This window comes from Myotis nattereri, assembly GCF_964212035.1.
Source record: "Myotis nattereri genome assembly, chromosome: 2".
In the NCBI taxonomy this organism is placed as follows: Eukaryota; Metazoa; Chordata; class Mammalia; order Chiroptera; family Vespertilionidae; genus Myotis; species Myotis nattereri.
In genome coordinates this window covers 126891764-126912363 of record NC_138076.1, presented here as the reverse complement: position 1 = coordinate 126912363, position 20600 = coordinate 126891764, and the positions used below count along the sequence as shown (strand labels likewise).

General features: G+C 39.7%; 1 protein-coding gene across 5 annotated transcripts in view; it reads right to left on the bottom strand.

Annotated features, from left to right (window-relative positions):
• The window catches only part of CEP83 (centrosomal protein 83), a 155049-nt gene that overhangs the window by 53019 nt on the left and 81430 nt on the right, over positions 1-20600 (bottom strand). For 4 of the 5 annotated variants that reach the window (XM_081083733.1, XM_081083730.1, XM_081083732.1 and 1 more), the window contains 4 exons: positions 19604-19735; positions 6959-7073; positions 5573-5717; positions 5308-5457 (listed from right to left, as the gene is read on the bottom strand). In XM_081083733.1, coding sequence (XP_080939859.1) covers positions 5308-5457; positions 5573-5717; positions 6959-7073; positions 19604-19735 — 542 coding nt within the window. The remainder of the gene's footprint in view (positions 1-5307; positions 5458-5572; positions 5718-6958; positions 7074-19603; positions 19736-20600) is intronic. The other variant, XM_081083734.1, reaches the window with a different exon arrangement.

The following is a 20600-nucleotide window of genomic DNA, read 5'->3' as shown; positions in this document are numbered from 1 at the left end:
AAAAATGACATCACTGCAATAAAGAACTCAATAGAAAACATCAACAGTAAACTAGAAGAAGCAGAGGACCGCATTAGTGAGCTAGAAGACAAGGCAGGAAAAAATACCCAAGCAGAGCAGCATCTAGAACAGTGATGGCGAACCTATGACACGCGTGTCAGAGGTGACACGCGAACTCATTTTTTTGATTGATTTTTCTTTGTTAAATGGCATTTAAATATATAAAATAAATATCAAAAATATAAATCTTTGTTTTACTATGGTTGCAAATATCGAAAAATTTCTATATGTGACACGGCACCAGAGTTAAGTTAGGGTTTTTCAAAATGCTGACACGCCAAGCTCAAAAGGTTCTCCATCACTGCTCTAGAAAAAAAACTTAAAAAGCAAGAGGAGAGCCTAAGGCAATGGTTCTCAACCTTCTGGCCTTTTAAATACAGTTCCTCATGTTGTGACCCAAGCAGAAAATTATTTTTGTTGCTACTTCATAAGTGTAATGTTGCTACTGTTATGAATCATAATGTAAATATCTGATATACAGCATGGTCTTAGGCGACCCCTGGGAAAGGGTCATTCGACCACCAAAGGGGGCGCGACCCACAGGTTGAGAACCGGTGGCCTAAGGGAACTTTGGAACAACACGAAACAAAACAACATCCTCATAATAAGGGTGCCGGAAGGAGAGGAAACTGAGCAAGGAATAGAAAACCTGTTTGAAGAAATAATGACAGAAAGCTTCCCTGATATAGGGAAGAAAAAATTCACACATGTCCAAGAAGCTCACAGAGTCCCAAACAAAATGAACCCCCAAAGATGGACACCAAGGCACATTATAATTAAATTGGCAAACACCAACAACAAAGTAAGAATCTTAAAAGAGGCCAGAGAGAGATAGCAAGTTACCTACAAAGGGTCCCCCATCAGACTAGTGACTGATTTCTCTACAGAAACACATCAGGCCACAAGGGAATGGAATGAAATATAGAAAGTCATGCAAAGGAAGGGTTTGAATCCAAGAATACTGCACCCAGCAAGGCTATCAAGCAAAATTGAAGGTGAAATCAGGAGCTTCACAGACAAAAAAGAACTAAGAAAGTTTATCACCACCAAACCAGCAATGCAAGAAATGCTAAAGGGTCTGTTGTAAAAAGAAGAAATAGGAAGGGAAGAAGGAACAAAGGCATAAAGAAAAAAAATGGTGACAATCAAGTACTTTTCAATAATAACTTTAAATGTAAATGGATTAAATGCCCCAATCAAAAGACAAAGGGTAGCTGAATGGATAAGAAAACATGACCCATATATCTGCTGTCTAGAGGAATCCCACCTCAGAACAAAGGACTCACACAGACTGATGGTGAAGGGATGGAAAAGGGTTTTTCAGGCGAACAGAAATGAAAAAAGCTGGGGTAGCAATACTTAAATCTGACAAATTAGACCTCAAAGTGAAGGCCATAACATGAGATAAGGAAGGCCACTTCATAATACTAAAGGGAGCAATTCAACAAGAAGATATAACTCTGGTAAACATATATGCACCCAATACAGAAGCACCCAAATACATAAAAAAAAAACTTCTGGAGGATATCAAGGGAGAGACTGACAGCAATACAGTTATAGTAGGGGCTTTAATATCCCACTATCACCACTAGACAAATGCTCTAAACAGAAAATCAGCAAAGAAACATCAATCCTAAATCATTCACTAGATCAGATGGAATTAACTGACATCTTCAGAACTTTTCACCCCAAAGCCACAGAATATACATTCTTCTCAAGTGCACATGGGTCATTTTCAAAGATAGACCATATACTTGGACACAGGCAAAGTCTCTTCAAATTCAAGAAGATAGAAATCATATCAAGCATCTTCTCAGATCACAATGGCATAAAACTATAAATCAACTACAATAAAAACAATTTAAAAAAATAAAACACCTCGAGGCTAAATAGCATGCTATTAAACAATGATTGGGTTACCAAAGAGATCAAAGAAGAAATAAAAAGCATCATGGCAACAAATCACATTGAAAGCACAACAATCCAAAATCTACGGGACACAGTGAAAGCAGTCTTGAGAGGGAAGTTCATAGCTCTACAGGCCTACCTCAAAAAACAAGAAAAAAATGGTAAGAAATTATCTAAATGTACAATTCAAAGAGTCAGAAAGAGAGCAACAATAAATGCCCAGTGTAAGCAGAAGAAAGGAAATAATAAAGAACAGAGCAGAGATAAACAACATAGTGACCAAAAATAACAATACAAAAGATCAACAAAATCAAGAGCTGGTTCTTTGAAAGGATAAACAAGTTTGATGAATTTCTAGCCAGGCTCACCAAGAAGCAGAGAGAGAGGACCCAAATAAACAAAATCAGAAATGAAAGAGGTGAAGTAACAACCAATCCCACAGAAATACAAATGGTTATGAAAAAATACTATGAGCAACTCTATTCCAACAAAATGGACAACCTAGATAAAATGGGCATATCCTTAGAAAAATACAAGTTCCCAAAACTCAACCAAGAAGAATAAAAAAGCCTGAATAGGCTGTAACTACCGAAGAAATTGAAACAGTGATCAAAAATCTTCCAGCAAACAAAAGCCCTGGTCTGGACAGCTTTACAGGGGAATTCTACCAACCATTCAAAGAAGAACTGAAACCTATCCTCCTCAGACTATTCCAAAAAATTAAAGAGGAAGGTACACTTCCAAGCTTTTTCTATGAAGCCAGCATTACCCTAATCCCAAAACCAGATAAAGACACCACAAAAAACGAGAGTTACAGGCCAATATCCTTCATGAACACAGATGCTAAAATCCTCAAAATTCTAGCAAATTGGATTCAGCAATGCATTAGAAAGATCATACATCATGACCCAGTGGGATTTATTCTGGGGAAGAAAGGATGGTACAATATCCGCAAATCAATAATTGTGATACATCACATAAATAAACTGAGAGACAAAAATCATATAATCATACCAATTGATGAAGAAAACTCATTTGACAAAATCCAACACCTTTTGTTGATAAAAACTCGCGGCAAAGTGGGAATAGAGGGATCATACCTCAACATAATTAAAGCCCTATATGACAAACCTACAGCCAACATCATACTCAATGGGCAAAAACTAAAACCATTTCCCCTAAGACAAGGATGCCCACTTTCACTACTCCTGTTCAACATAGTACTAGAAGTACTAGCCATAGCGATCAGACAAGAAGAAATAAAAGGCATCCAAATTGGAAAAGAAGTAAAACTGTCCTTATTCACAGATGACATGATACTATACATAGGAAACTCCAAGGACTCCATCAAAAAACTACTAGACCTAATAAATGAATTTGGCAATGTGGCAGGATACAAATTAACACCCAGAAATCTATGGCCTTTTTATACACCAATAAAGAACTCACAAAAAGAAATTTAAAAACAATCCCATTTACCATTGCACGGAAAAAAATTAAGATACCTAAGAGTAAACTTAGCCAAGGACGTAAAAGACCTGTACTCGGAAAACTACAGGACATTGAAAAAAGAGATAGAGGAAGACATAAACAAATGGAAGAACATACCATGTTCATGAATTGGTAGAATCAACATCATTAAAATGTCCATAGTACCTAAAGCAATCTATAGATTCAATGCAATACATATTAAAATACCAATGGCATATTTCAAAGATCTCGAACAAACTCTCCAAAAATTCATCTGGAATAAAAAAAGACCCCGAATAGCCACAGCTATCCTGAGAAAGAGGAACAAAGTTGGAGGGACCACAATAGCAGACATCAAGCTATATTACCAAGCCACGGTTCTCAAAACTGCCTGGTACTGGCACAAGAACAGACATATAGACCAATGGAACAGAATAGAGAACCCAGAAATTGACCCAAGCTATTATACTCAATTAATATTTGACAAAGGAGGCAACAGCATACAATGGAGTCAAGACAGTCTCTTTAATAAATGGTGCTGGGAAATTTGGTCAGATACATGCAAAAAAAATGAAACTAGATCACCAACTTACACCATACACAAAAACAAACTCAAAATGGCTAAAGGACTTGAATGTAAGACGGTAAACCATAAAAATCCTACAAGACTCCATAGGCAGCAAAAATGCAGACATATGTCATAGCAATATCTTTACAGACACAGATCCTAGGGCAAGAGAGATTAAGGAGAAAATAAACAAATGGGACTACATCAAAATAAAAACCTCCTGCACAGCAAAGGAAACCATCAATAAAACAACAAGAAAGCCAACTGCATGGGAGATGATATCTCCAATAAGGGTTTCATCTCCACCATTTACAGGGAACTCATACAACTTAACAAAAGGAAGATAAACAATCCAATCAAAAAATGGGCAAAGGACCTAAATAGACACTTTTCCAAAGAAGATATACAGAAGGCCAAGAGATACATGAAAACATGCGCAAAGTCACTAATCATCTGAGACATGGAAATCAAAACAACAATGAGGTACCACATCACACCTGTCAGAATGGCTATCATCAACAAATCAACAAAAGACAAGTGCTGGAGAGGATGCAGAGAAAAAGGAACCCTCCTTCACTGCTGGTGGGAATGCAGACTGGTGCAGCCACTGTGGAAAACAGTATGGCGTTTCCTCAAAAATTTAAAATGGAACTCCCATTTGATCCATTAATGCCACTTCTAGGAACAGAAACACCAATCAGAAAGGATATATGCACCCCTATGTTCATAGCAGCACAATTTATAATAGCTAAGATTTGGAAACAGCCTAAATGCCCATCAGCAGATGAGTGGTTTAGAAAACTGTGGTACATCTACACAATGGAATACTGCACGGCTGTAAAAAAGAAGGCACTCTTACCATTTTCAGCAGCATGGATGCTGGAGAGCATTATGCTAAGTGAAATAAGCCAGTCAGTGAATGAAAAAAACCACATGATCTCATTTATGGATAATAAAGAACATTATAACCTGATGAACAAAAAGATAGATACAGAGGCAGAAAAGCATCAAACAGATTGTCAAATTACAGCAGGAAGGGTGGGAAGAATTTGGGGAGGGGAGGTAAGAGATCAACTGAAGGACTTGTATGCACACATATAAGCATAACCAATGGACAGAAGACACTGGGGTGGGGGGGTGATGGCATGTGCCAGGGAGTAGGGGAGGCTGGGGGAAGATCAATGGGGAAAAAAAGGAGACATATGTACTACTATTTGTAATACTTTAAATAATAAAATGAAATTTAAAAGAAATTTTGAAAAGATATATATATATATATCCACACATATATAATATATAACCTAATACTTTGAAGTTCTCTTCTGGCCGACTCTTCTGCCATCTGTGAAGCCCGCAATTTCTCTTCACACTGATCCTTTTCAGACTGCCTGCAGACATCATATTCCACTTTCATTTTCTCTAAATCCGCTAATCTGTTCTCAAGTTCAAGCCTAAAACAACAGATGATAATTATGTTACAAGAACTATAATAAGAATAATATGACAGCAAAATATGTTCATTTGCAAGGAGATTTAATGCAAAAAAAAAGGTAATTATGTACTTACTTTTCATCTTGTAATACCACAAGTTTTTGATAACCTTCTTCCTTGGCAGCTTGTACTTTACGTATTAATTCACGATCCTTTTCTGCTAAGAGCACTTTGTGCTGTTCAACAGCCGATTTGAGAATTTCATTATCTGACTGTAATCCTAGTATTTTTTAAGGAGAAAAATGTGCTATACTCAATCTTATTAAGATGAAAAATCACATTTAATAGCAAACATTGATAAATTGATAAGACAACTATTAGAGTATAGAAAGTAAGTCACTCTAGAAATATATTCTCAAAGATTATTACATTGATAAACTTTCTTAAGAATGAAACAAACTAAAACTCAGAGTTAATTTTTCAGTCATTAGTTTATTTAGCATACACACACAAAAGGTTAATAAAAGGTTACATACATTTATTCATTTGAATCTTTAAAGCTAGGGATATCAACCTGGCTGATAGCCAAAGAGGTTTAAGTACCTACTTCACCCCTACCAGGGTTCTGTAACCTAAGACCCACAAAGAACATCATCATCAAGCTGGCGGGAGGCAGCCTGAATAAAATCATAGAACTCTTCAAAACCTATTATTCTAGCAGAGGTCTTAGATTTCTAGTAGAAATATAAATTGGAAACTTTCAATTTTGTCAAATGAATTTATAAATCTTCTTGTAATTAGATGACAAGTATTTTGCAGATAAAATAGCAAAAATTTTTATGTAACTCAAAGTAAAAAAAAAAATGCAAAACTGGATCCCAAACTCAATAAGTTCCTAAGAAAATTTACTGCCTAAATATGTAAGTTCATGAGTCAACATCAAGTAGAAATTAATAATGAAAACAATCATTCATCGTAAGTTCTGTCTAAAACTACAGAGGCCAGTTCAACTGAAGACCAACTCAAGGATAATTACAGGCCAAAGGCAGCTTATTTAAGTACTTAAGAAAAGTCAGAAATAATATAATTTCTGAGGAATCCTGATGAGAAAGACATTCTAAACAGTAAACTGGAGCTTAAAAATAAGCTTAGGCTGTACGAGGCTCAATCACTGCCAGGGTCTACATAAAAATATTTTTAAAGGTAAAAGTTGGGCCTGCAACTAACAATCACATGATGATCTAAATAGATTTAAAATTATAAACTCAGGAAGTATGGAATTCGCACTGCAAAATTTCATTTAATTTATGTATTAATCAAGTAACTATAACATAAACATGATTTTTTTAAAAAGTTAGATTACAAAATGAACATTCAACACATAAACAAAAAACAATCCATATGTACTCTAACATTAAAAGTCAAGTAAGCTGAAAATCTGAAAATAAAAATTCAGTGTGATTTATTTTAATAATTTTAGTTTAGATGTGAAAATAAAAAGCATGGAAAATTATATATTACCATCCAATTCACTTTGAATCTTATTTCTTTCTCTTTCTAGATCACTCTTAGCTCTTGCTGCTTCCAGTTTGATGTCTGTTATTTCTAGTTTGTTTGAATGTTTAAGTTCCTTTACCTGTTGATAATTAGAAACTGAAATTACTATGGTCATTTTCTTGTCATTAACTGCTTACCCTGACACTTTAGCAGAAATGAGAAAATGCTGTGGTAAGCACCTTCAACAGGGAAAGTTGTTCCAATGCCTGGAAAAATATTTGTCATCAAGAAAACAGTTTTATCCTAATAAAAGAGAATCCTTCTTTTTAAAAGAATGTTGGTGACAAGAAGGCATTCAAGATATAGGGATCAGCATATACAATGTTATATAGGTACAGGTCACATTGCTTGCTTAAAAAACAAGCTAATGTGTTATAGCTAGAGCGGCAGGGAATAAACTTTATACACCATAAAAAGGGTTGTGTATCCTATTAGCTATTAAAGGTGCACAATTAACTTTGTTTCAGAAAATTAACTCTAATTGCAAATGTATTAGATTAAGATACTGAAGGTAAAGAAACCAATGAAGAGGCAAAGAATTGATGGGGAAGAGGAGTGCAAGAAGGATCAATTGAATTTGGTGACTAAATAATATATGTGTATATGTGAGTGTATGCACACATATGTGGTGGTAGTGGGAGGAACAAGTATGAAAGTTATAAATCTAAACCTTTATTGTCAAAATCTGATTCTTTTAAAGCCACCAGTGAATATAAATAATTGTCAATGTTTTCTATTAATTAACCCATATATCAATCATATACCAATTTTCATCTTTCCTGAGACATCCCTTTTGGAAGTTGAATAATTCTAGTTCATAAACACTATTCCTTCATTCTTCCAATAAATATTTATTGAGCATCTATTACATGTTAGGCACTGTTTTAGGAGCTGAGGATACAGCAGCAATCAAGAAAGCTTTTTCTCTCCAATCATCTGCACTACCTAACATTTTCCACATCCCTTCCCTTTGATAAGGCGCTTCTAAAATTAGGAGGATGTAACCAATACAGGTACAAAGGTTAGATAAACCTGCATTCAGACATATTATACTAAGGTATAAAACTATAAAATCAGAGTAGAAAACCATGAATATATACAAGTTAAACATGTAAAATGTGAGATGATGGGTACAGGAGGGTAAAGGATGATTTAAGTGTAATATAATCTAAAAAACTAGAGTTGGCAGTTAGAAAGAAATCAAGAAGAGGTCCTAGACAAATATCACATGATACCACTTATATGTGGAATCTAATGAACAAAATAAACTGACAAACAAAATAGATCCAGAGTTCCAGAGGCATGGAAGCATGCAACAGACTGAGGATCCTCAGAGGGAAGGGGGCAGAGGGGAGAGATCAACCAAAGAACTTATACGCATATATGCATAACCCATGAACACAGACAATAGTGGGGTAAAGGCCTGGGGGGATGGGAGTGGAGATGAGGGGGATTAATGGGGGGCGGGGGGTGACATATGTAATACTTTAAACCAGCGGTTCTCAACCTGTGGGTCGCGATACCTTTGGCGGTCGAACGACCCTTTCACAGGGGTCGCCTAAGACCACCCTGCATATCAGATATTTACATTACGATTCATAACAGTAGCAACATTACAGTTATGAAGTAGCAACGAAAATAATTTTATGGTTGGGTCACAACATGAGGAACTGTAAAGGGCCAGAAGGTTGAAAACCACTGCTTTAAACAATAAAGATAATATTTTTTAAAAATGGAAGAGGTCCTAGAGCCAAAGAGGGCAAGGATGAGAAATAAAAGTGTCTTAGTGAAAGAAACACCATCTATGAAAGGTCTTGAAAACATTGTAAAGGAATGGTTTGGTGTAAAATCCCCACTGAGAGGAAATAAATAGAAAAGCAAGTACACTATACAGCCTCTGTACTGCTAATCACATTAAAATGCATCCCTCTCCAAATTAACTTGTAGATTTTTAAATGACACTACATAAAATAAATACCTTGTGCTGACATCAGTTATGCATTTTTAAATCTTTCTAAACTTCTTTTTTATGAAAGCAAGTCTCATAGAACAATGTTTAACTGCAGGACGGCAGCTAAGAAATTACATTAATTTAAATACTGAAACTTTCTGTAGATTGGATTTTACTACATTATAATTTCATGGACAAACAGAATTTAAATTATAAGTGCTTTAAATTTTGGACCACAGTAAAAATCTATTCTGTGTGACAAATATAATTATAAGCTAACTATAAAAGGTTAAGAATGACAGCAGCTCATTAACAAACTACACTGCAGCTGAATTAAATATGAAGTGAAAAATTAGAGATATCTTATATTATAGAATCTTGATTAATTTCAACAAGAACTCTGAAATAAAATATCTACTTCTTAATTCATTTCACCCTGAGATTTACTGAAATGAGAAAAAAATTTCAAATAAATTATTGAAACTGAAAGGACACTGGACAAGAAGTCAAACAAGTGAAGTCTGTATACAGTCTACTTTTTTTTTTTAATTAAACTATTGGTACATGCTCAAGCAAGGTATTTGTCCTCTGCATTCAAATTCATTCATCTATGTAACTAGGTGAGTTTAAGTTTTTCTTTAGTGCCGCATTTGTATAATCCTAAAATAATGAATATATTTGCATAATCTACACTAATATAAGAGAAAAATGGTAATTGGCGTACGGCGATACCTTTTTCATTGGCTAATCAGGGTTATATGCAAATTAACTGCCAACTAAGATTGGCAGTTAACTGCCAACAAGATGGCGGCTAATTTGCATATGTAGGCACAATGCAGGGAGGCGAAAGGGAAAGCAGGAAGAAGCCCCCTGTCACTGACAGTGATCTGAAACCCAGGGGGGAGCTAAGAGCTGGGGGGCAGGGCAAAGGCGCCCCCCAGCCATGATCGGAGAATCAGGCGCCTTTGCCGCCCTGGCCAGTGATAGCAGGAAGCAGGGGTGGAGCCAGCGATGGGAGCTGGGCATGGTCGAAGCTGGCAGTCCCAGGAGCTAGGGGTCCCTTGCCTGGGCCTAAAGCGAAGCCCACGATCGCGGCGCCCCCTGCTGCCACTGCAGGTCCCCGCTGCCTGGGCCGGACGCCTAGGCCAGAGGCGTTAGGCCTGGGCAGGGGCGGAGCCTGCAACCGCGGGGAGCTGGGGGTCCCCTGCCCAGGCCTGACACCTCTGCCGGAGGCCTCAGGCCTGGTCAAGGGGCCGATCCGGTGATTGGTGATCGGAGGGTGATGAGGGTCAACTCCTCTGGCTGAGGCATCAGGCCTGGGTGGGGGGCGGAGCCGGGGATTGGGGGGATATGATGGTCCCCTTGCCCAGGCCTGAAGCCTGGGTCAGAGGCGTCAGGCTTGGGCGGGGGGTGGAGCAAGCGATCAGAGGGAGATGGGAGTCCCCTGCCCAGGCATGATTCCTGGGCCAGAGGCCTCAGGCCTGGGCGGGGGCCAGAGCCAGTGATCGGGGGGAGATGGGGGTCCCCTGTCCAAGCCTGACACCTCTGGCGGAGGCGTCAGGTCTGGGCAAGGGGCCGATCAGGCGATCGGAGGGTGATGGGGGTCAACGCCTGAGGGCTCCCAGTATGTGAGAGGGGGCAGGCTGGGCTGAGGGACACTCTCCCCCACACACACACCCAGTGCACGAATTTCATGCACCGGGCCCCTAGTCCTAAAATAATGAATATTATTAGTATAACTAGAGGCCCGGTGCAAAAAATTCATGCGGGGGGGAGGGGGGGGCAGGAAGGGAGAGGGGCTGTCCCTTCAGCCCAGCCTGCAGCGTCTCCAACCCGGGACAACCCTCTCACAATCCAGGACCACTGGATCCTAACTGCTCACCTGCCTGCCTGCCTTGATCGCCCCTAACAGGCCCCTCTGCCAGTCTGATCACCCCTAACCGCCTCTGCCTGCCGACCTGATCATCCTTAACTGCTCCCCCCGACCGGCCTGGTCGCCCCTAACTGGCCCCCCTGCCAGCATGGTCGCCCCTTATTGCCCCCCCCTTGCTGGCCTGGTTGCCCCCAACGGCCCCCCTCTGCCAGGCTGGTCGCCCCCAACTGCCCCCTGCCAGCCTGGTTGCCCCTCACTGCCCCCCTCTGCCGGCCTGGTTGCCACCAACTGTGTCCCGCGCCAGCCTGGTTGCCCTTCACTGCCCCCCTCTGCTGGCCTAGTCACCCCTCACTGACCCCCTCTGCTGGCCTAGTCACCCCTCACTGCACCCCCTTCTGGCCTGGTTGCCCCTCACTGCACCCCCTGCTGGCCTGGTTGCCCCTCACTGCCCCCCTCTGCTGGCCTAGTCACCCCTCACTGTGCCCCTTGCTGGCCTGGTTGCTCCTCACTGCCCCCCTGCTGGCCTGGTTGCTGCCAACTGCATTCCATGCCAGCCTGGTCTCCCCTCATTGCTACCCTCTGCCAGTTTAGTTGCCCCTCACTGCCACCCCTGCAGGCCTGGTCGCCCCACACAGCCTGCTGCTCAGTTGTTTGGCTATCCCTCACTAACCCCCCTGCCGGCCTTGTCGCACCACTCAGCCTGTTCGGTCATCTGTTTGGTTGTTTCAGATGTGATGGCCCCTGGGTCTTTATATATAGAGATACTTATACTAATATTAACTTCCTAGAATGTATTTTTAAAAATATTTTATTTGATAAGAATAAAAAATGTGTTAAAGTATTTATTGCCTAGATATGACAGTTGCACTTTCTCTGAATAATCTGAACCAAATCCCAAAGAGTCATAATAACATTCCTTTCTGCCCCTAGATCCCTGGTTCTTAACCTTTGTGATCAGGCCTCAAAAATCCTAAGAAAACAAGGGATCTTTTCCTAAACAAAATGTACAATATTAAAATGCTGTGTACAATTTCAAGAGATTCACAGTTTTCTAAAGCTGCCTGGCCCAAGCTACTGTTTTTTTCTAGTTTTTTATCCATGATGTTCTCCATGGAGATTATGGCTCACTGTAAATTTGCTTTATGCTTTTGACACAGCAAAATGTGAGTATCCAGAGATTACTACCTGGGAATACTAACAAAACTTTAAGAAACGCCGGCCAGTGTGGCTCAGTGGTTGAGTGTCAACCCATGCACCAAGAGTTCACTGGTTCGATTCCCAGTCAGGGCACATGCCTGGGTTGCAGGCTCAATCCCTGTCTGGAGGAGTGGAGGGTGGGATGCAGGAGGCAGCCTTTAGATGTTGATATTTCTCTCTCATTGATGTTTCTATTTCTCTCTTCCTTCCTCTCTTTCTAAAATTCAATAAAAACTTACTTAAAAAACAAACAAAATCTTTAAGAAACATTAAAAAATGGAAATAGTGGGAGAAACCAAGATGGCGGCATAGGTAAACACCGGAAATTGCTGCCTCACACAACAACTTCAAAAATACAACGAAAAGACAAAACGGACATCACCCAGAACCACAGGAAGGCTGGCTGAGTGGAAATTCTACAACTAGAAGGAAAGAGAAAAGCACACTGAGACCCAGAGGAGCTGCGGAAGTAAAGTGCAGAGGTACGGAGGCTCAAGCGCCCGCAGAAAGGGGCTGGCACCTGAGGACGCGGCTGTCTTTTTGAATCAGGAGGGAGTCACAAGCTCCCGACTGCTCTGAACTCCAGTTCCGGGGAGTCTCTGGGGACCCAGGACTCATATAGGGAGAAACTAGACTGTCTGGAAGCCGGCAGAACTCAGAACTCGAGGGCGGCTTTCTCTCAGCAGTGCTTGCAGTGATTACCGGGACGCTGAGACTCAGGGCCTCTTAGGGCAGGGCTGAGGATCAGCCACAGCTGCTTGCTCCGCCCTGTTGATTCCGAGACCCTGCCCCACCCAAGCTGTGGCAGAGGCTTTTGCATATGAATGCCCTGGCCCTTTGCAATCTGAAAATTAGCTATCAAATTGCAGCTGCGCCAGACAGACCCAGAACTTCCAAGAGAAGGCCCAAGGCCCCACAGCAGCTTGCATTGCTTCACAGCTGGGCCTCATCTGGGCACCTCCAAACCCCAAAAAGGAAGGGGAATCTGCAGATCTCTCCGTAGCTCCTGCGGGGTAGCCTCAGGCAGAGGCTAAATTAGCACCTCCTTAGATCCAAGAGCCAGTGTACCCAGTGGTCAGAGTGGGACCATCCAGAATACAACTCCTCAGATCCATAAGGGACACACTCAGGGGGCAGACTCAGTGAGCACCAAAGCCCCACTGAAGCAAGTCTTGCCCCAGAAGGGTGGCTTCAGCACAGAAGTTCTCCCACTGCAGACACAGCTGATTCTCACAGCCAATTGGATTGGAGATCAATTCATCCCAGTGATGACTACAACAATCAAGGCTTAACTACAACAAGACTACAGAAAGACTATGCACAAAGCCCACAAAGGGGTGCACCAAGAGTGTCCACCTCAGGTAATTGGGGAGGCTGAGCCACTGGGCCCTATAGGACACCTAGCACACAAAGCCACTCTACCAACACAGGGAAGCAGCCAAAATGCGGAGACAAAGAAACAGGTCACAAATGACAGAAATGGAGGAAAGCAAACGACTGGATATAGAGTTCAAAACCACGGTTATAAGGTTTTTCAAGAATTTTATAGAAACCGCCGATAAATTTAGTGAGACCCTGGAGCATATGAAAAAAGACCAACTAGAAATTAAGCATGCACTGACTGAAATAAAGAATAATATACAGAGATCCAACAGCAGACAATAGGATCGCAAGAATCAAGTCAAAGATATGAAATACGAAGAAACAAAAAATACCCAACCAGAAAAGAAAAAAGAATCCAAAAATATGAAGATAGTGTAAGGAGTCTCTGGGACAACTTCAAGCGAACCAACATCAAATTATAGGGGTGCCAGAGAAGAGAGAGGGCAAGATATTGAAAACCTATTTGAGGAAATAATGACAGAAAACTTCCCCTACCTGGTCAAAGAAATACACTTACAAGTCCAGGAAGCACAGAGAAACCCATACAGAAGGAGTCCAAAGAGGACCACACCAAGACACATCATAATTAAAATGCCAAGAGCAAAAGACAAAGAGAGAATCTTAAAAGCAGCAAGAGAAAAAAAGTCAGTTACCTACAAGGGAATACCCATATGAATGTCAGCTGATTTCTCAACAGAAACTGTGCAGGCCAGAAGAGAGTGGCAAGAAATATTCAAAGTGATGAATAGCAAGAATCTACAACCAAGATTACTTTATCCAGCAAAGCTATCATTCAGAATTGAAGGTCAGATAAAGAGCTTCACAGATAAGAAAAAGCTGAAGGAGTTCATCACCACCAAACCAGTATTATATGAAATGCTGAAAGGTACTCTTTAAGAAGAGGAAGAAGAAAAAGGTAAAGATAAAAATTATGAACAGCAAATACATATCTATCAACAAGTGAATCTAAAAATCAAGTGAATAAAAAATCTGATGAACAGAGTAATCTGGTGAATATAATAGAACCAGGGGCATGGAAAGGGAGTGGACTGACAATTCTTGGGGGGAGAGGGGTGTGGGGGTGTAGGAAGAGACTGGACAAAAATCATACACCTATGGATGAGGACAGTGGAAGAGGTAAGGGCAGAGGGTGGGATGGGAACTGGGTGGAGGAGAGCTATGGGGGGGAAAAAAGAGGAACAACTGTAATAATCTGAACAATAAAAATTTAATTAAAAAAACTGAAAATAGTGGTGCTTTGCGAGGTTTCAGAATCTTTTAAATTACACATAGACACAAAGACATGCTAGAAAACAAAATATATAAGAAATAGAAATATAGTTGAAAAATGTATTACTTGAGAAGCTCTTGACGCAAGTCCCAAAGAGATAGTATTCTTAAATTCGTATTTTTTTCAAAGGTCTCAGGTGGTATGATCTCACTAACTTGGCTAATAAGGGTAACTCTGTGGGAAGCTTCTTTAAAGCTGTCTGAATTATATGAGTTCTAAAGATCAAACACTTTGTGAGGTAACTAGAAGAATTTACCTCATTGAATGTGAAAAACCTTTAAGAGCATCATCCTCAGACTATGTCTAGTAATATTTTTAGTGATTTTTCTTTTTTCTTTTCAGAGAAAGAAGAAGGGAGAGGGAGAGGAACATAGATTTGCTACATCCTGCCTACCCCCTACTGGGTATTGAGCAGACATCCCAGGCATATGCCCTGACCTGAGACCTCTAGGTGCATGGGATGATGTTCAACCGAGGCAGGGCTTTAGTAATATTTTTTCAATAGAAAGGTAGTCACACTGTCATAACTCCATTAAAAAAAGATAACACAAATTTGAATACAGCACAGGTGTTCCTTTGCATTGTAAACTACCATTTCAAGCATTTACTAGAATTGCAAAATAATGCTGATGAAAACTTCAAGTTGCAAAGAAAACTGACAATCTTGTTTGAAGTATTATTTTAAAATTTATCTTTCCAATGAAATCTTTTCACGTACAATATTTCAAATGAAAACTTGGCTTGTCTAAAGTTAAAGAGTGATTTTAATGTGCCATTGATATGCAAAATAGACAGTCAACTTTTAGCAATGTGTATTAACAAACAAGCAGAGAAATAACACTACATTAAAATCCTCTTCTTCCATAGGCAGAATACGAGAAATCATCTACGCACTAACTCTAAAAAGAGCAATAGGGAAGGCTATGTACAGAAAAAGAAAAAAAATTAGGGTCAGGACACAAATAAGCCAAAGAGCTCACATAAATATGCTGCAAGGGAAGTATCTGGTGGTCCCCAAGAGTTAGAAACCACAGCAAAAGCCAACTTATCCAGTGTCCTAATGCTCCATCTATGGTTCAGGTTATTCCAGCAGTTCAGTTTGGCTACTCAGGTCCACAACAGTGTTATGAAAATACTGAATACTCACTATTTCTTTTTATAAAATTGAAAATAATTTATACCATGAGAGAACTCCCTGTATCCTGAAATTAAGTCTTTTGCATCCATTTCTTTGCATATTTTATCATTGAAGGCACTCAATATATATCCACTGAATATAGAAATAATTTGCTTACAATTAACCAGGAAGCAATCAAGTTATTTATTTTCTAGTAGGACTTATAGAAACTTAGTAGGCTGACAGGATTTTCAGAGATCAGCTAGAGCAATGCCTCATTTCATCTATGAGGAAAATAGGTCCGAATGATATTAAGTAACTTGCCTAAAGTCATACACACAGTTACTGATACAGTGAAGAATGAAATCAGTCAATGGTCTCAAAGTTATGTACATCATTTTCTCATTTAATGATATCACAAGTATGTAATCATTACCATGATCATTTTCATCATCAGCTACTATTATGTTCAATGCCATCTTTAATCTTACAAAAACCCTGTAAGAGACAGGTATTATCCCCATTTATTTATTTGTAAATATATTTTATTGATTTTTTACAGACAGGGAGAGGGTAGAGAGTTAGAAACATTGATGAGAGAGAAACATCAATCAGCTGCCTCCTGCACACCTGCTTCTAGGGATGTGCCTGCAACCAAGGCACATGCCCTTGATCAGAGTCAAACCTAGAACCCTTTAGTCCGCAGGCCGATGCTCTATCCACTGAGCCAAACCAGTCAGGGCTATTATCCCCCATTTAAAAGTTAAGCAATTGAGAAGTCACATAGGTGGTGAGTGAGATGAATGAGTCAGGACTCAAAGGTAGATTCATCTGATTCAAAGCCCACAAACTTCTCCATTGCACTTCATTATCTCCTTCAAAATGATAGTTTTTAATTTCTAAATATATCTGAATCTCAACCTATAAGCTCAATTATAGGACTATGCTTGAATTAAAACATTTTAATAATAAAAAACTCATTGCTCAAATAGAGTAAAATGAATTGTTTCATGGCCATAAATTCAAACAGATTTGTGTATTCCTTTCCACAGTAAGAACACTCTTTTCAATGGGACCAGAGTACTTACATGCTTCTGACTAAAACTCTCTGCTTCAGTCTTCTCAACTAATTCCTTGGCCAAGGAATTTATGATGAATATAGTATTCCTTTAGATAAGTTATATATTCCTACCAAGCTATAGTAAATCCCTTCTGGTCTGGGAGCCATTTTGTTTTTTAACACATTGTATGCGGGAAACGTATTTATACGTTCTACCAGTGTAGTAGAGCGTGGGACACGTATTAATACGTTTTTTATAGACTAGCAGTAGAATGCGGGTAACGTATAAATACGTAAACTAAAGTTATCGTAATTTTACTGAACGTTGCCATTTGCGCAAAAAATTAGCAAAAATGGCCCACGCCACCTGTTAGCTCGCGATAAAAACTACCCGCAAACAATGTGTTAAGATAATTTTAGATATAGCTCTGCTATGATAGAAAATACATATTTACTTCACTGATTTAGTAACCAGTCTTATTTCCAAGTTCTTAGCAATGCCAGAAGTACTATTACTATTGCTAGCTAATATCTATATATATAAAGAGGTAATATGCAAATTAGCTGGGACGCCTTAACAGTCACGACAGCTCAGGAGGAGGCTGCGCGTGCAGGTGGTGGGAAGGGACTGCGTGCGCGGAGAGGCAAGCCACGAATGGCGCAGGCCAAGAGCGGACACACACACGGGGGGCCTGTCCAAGCCACCACGGCGCGGCTGGAGCAGACGTGGAGTGAACACACCACAGGGGGGACCTGCCCAAGCCGCTGTGGCGCACTGGAAATCCCGTCTCTGTGCGTGAACTGCAGAGGGAACACCTCTTCTCTCAGCTCATTGGCTAAGCTCCCTGTACGCCACTTGCAGTGTTCTTGGTAACCTGGGTAATAAGAATCCAAGAAGGTGATCTAGGGTTTTCCATCTCACTCCTAGAGGAAAAAATGAAGGCTCGCTGCTGGAGGGGCTAAGAAATGTCATATCCTGCCCTAGCCGGTTTGGCTCGGGGGACAGGGCCTTGGCCTGCCGACCACAGGGTCCGGGTTTCATTCTGATCAAGGGCATGTACCTAGGTTGCAGGCTCCTCCCTGGCTGGGGCCCAGGTCAGGGCTCATGCAGGAGGCAACCAATCGAAGTGTCCCTCTCACATTGATGTTTCTGCCTTTCCCACTCTCTCGCACGCTCTCTAAAAATCAATGGATAATATCCTCAGGTGAGGATAAAAAAAAAAAAAAAAAAAGAAATGTCATATCCTATGGAAGAGACATCTTGAAAATGCCTAAAGAAAGTTGTCATTTTTTCGTGGTAAAGGGATTGGAGTCCATGTTGATGAAAACACCTTGGAGGCTGCGGCGGCCGGCAGTGGCAGCAGCAGTGGGGTGATGGGGGTGGCACCTTACCCCGATTAGCCCGGTCACCTCCTGCAGAAGTTGGCCAGACTGCAGCTTAGGCCCGCTCCCCCAGGGGAGCGGGCCTAAGCCATCAGTAGGACATCTCCTGAGGGCTCCCGGACTGTGAGAGGGGGCAGGCTGGGCTGAGGCACGCCCCCCCGCCAGTGCACAAATTTCATGCACTGGGCCTCTAGTTATGATAATAACAGCTAATATTTGGGTGGTTATATACTAAATCTTATGCCAAATACTTTATGCATAATATCTCATTTAATCTTTGTCACACTCTATAAATATTAGTCTCATTTTAAACGGAAAACAAAATTTTCAGAGAGAACATAAATTGCTGAAGGTCACAGAGCTAGAAAGTGGAAGAAATGAAACTTGAATCCAATCTGTCTGACCCCAGAACTGATATTCTCATTCACTACTGTTAGTCTATAAGGTACTTCTAGCATTGCTATTCTATTTCTGGTTACTGGATTCCATATATACATATCCTGCATTTGAGGGGTGATGGAGGATCTATAAGTTATTGAGAAAATCTGCATATAAAATATTCAAACCATTATATTATTTTAAAAATATATATATTTTTGTATTAATTTCAGAGAGGAAGGGAGAGGGAGAGAGACAGAAACAGCAATAATGAGAGAGAATCATTGATCGGCTGCCTCCTTCATGGCTCCTACTGGGGAATCAAGCCTGCAACCTGGACATGTGCCCTTACCATTATATTCTTTTTAAATAACATAAATGCAGGTGCTACTGCTAATATTAATTTATTCATTTAACATTTATTATTGAGTGCCTACTGTGTGCCAGCACTGTTCTAGGAGCTGCAGAGACAGCAGTGATAAAAGCAATTCTCAGCTCTGGAGCTTATATTTGGTTGGGGTAAGGGTGTGGGAAAGAAAAGGAGAAACAAATTATATATATATATTAGATGGTGTTAAGAACTATGGAGAAAATAAAGCAAGTAAGGGAGATTGAGAGGGCAGAGGAAGATGGAAGACGGTACTAAACAAGGTAAAGCCAAGGAAAGCCTCTCTGATAAGGCAACATCTGAAAGAGATGCAGAAACAAGCTAAATAGATATGTGAGGGAAGACCATGCCAGGCAGGAAGTAAGGGAGAAGAAGTAAGCTTGCTCAAAGAGTGAGAAGGCCAGTGGGGCGTATTCACAGTGGAGGTAATAAGAATTGGTCAGATTCTGCATATATCTGGAAGGTAGAATGATAGCATTAAAAAAGATCTTAATATAGAGAACAAAGCTATTTAAATGTAAATTTTCTTTGTCATTATACAGTATCAAACATTCTAAAGAATGAAGTAGAAACGTTAAGATGACTTACTTTACTGCTCAATGCATTTATTTCCCGTTCAGCTTTATGTAATTTACTGATTAAAACAGTATTTTGTTCATTGCTTGATTGTAGCTCTTTTTCCAAGCGTTCAGCATGTAGTTTAACTGACTGTTTTTCAGCCTTTTATTAAAACAAAGTATTTTATAAATTTGTTCATAACTTTTCACAACTGTATCAAAATAAAGTAAGCGCTATTTAAAATATATGCGTAATCCACTACACAAAATTAATCAAAATCTCAACACGTACTGAAGAAAAAATATTTTTCTCAAAGTATATAGTAGAATTCAAATGAAACATGTTTGCTCCAAGAAATATGCAACAAAGACATCTGGAACAAACATATATCAAGAGCCACCAATGAAATAAAACTCATATATTTATCTGGTGAATGCACTCACTTGATGCCTACTTATTCTTATTGCTGACATAATTGGAACAAATATTTTTGGGGGTTCCAAATCCATAGTAGATATAAAAAAGCATATTAGAAATAGAAGACAGGGCTCATTTATAACAGTAAGAAGTGAGAACTGAAAATCTAAAGTCAATGGAGTTTTTTTAAAGAGAGATATAAGAATTCAAAATCCTTAACTAATTTGTAGCCTTTGGAAGTATGGGCAAAGAGCTCAATAGCTCTTGACCGCATCACATAATAAAGATTCTTAATGAAGTCTGATGTTGTCCAAAAAAATTCTGGTTGGTAATACAGTACTCTTTAGTTAGAGAGGGAAAACTAAATGCTTTCTTAAAATAGTCCTACTCAAAATAGTTAAAATAAAAATTGCTTGGCATTTAAAGGATAAGCTTCAACTTTTATCTCATTTCTTATATATCTTAAATATAATATAAGGAGTGTATTCAAATAATTCAGAAAAAAAAAACCTACTTTCCTCAAATATACAATAATACTTTCTGGGCTCACTGATAGCCAAAAATGTCAAAGAAGAAAGAAATGCTGTTTTCATGTACTTATTTTCATTTC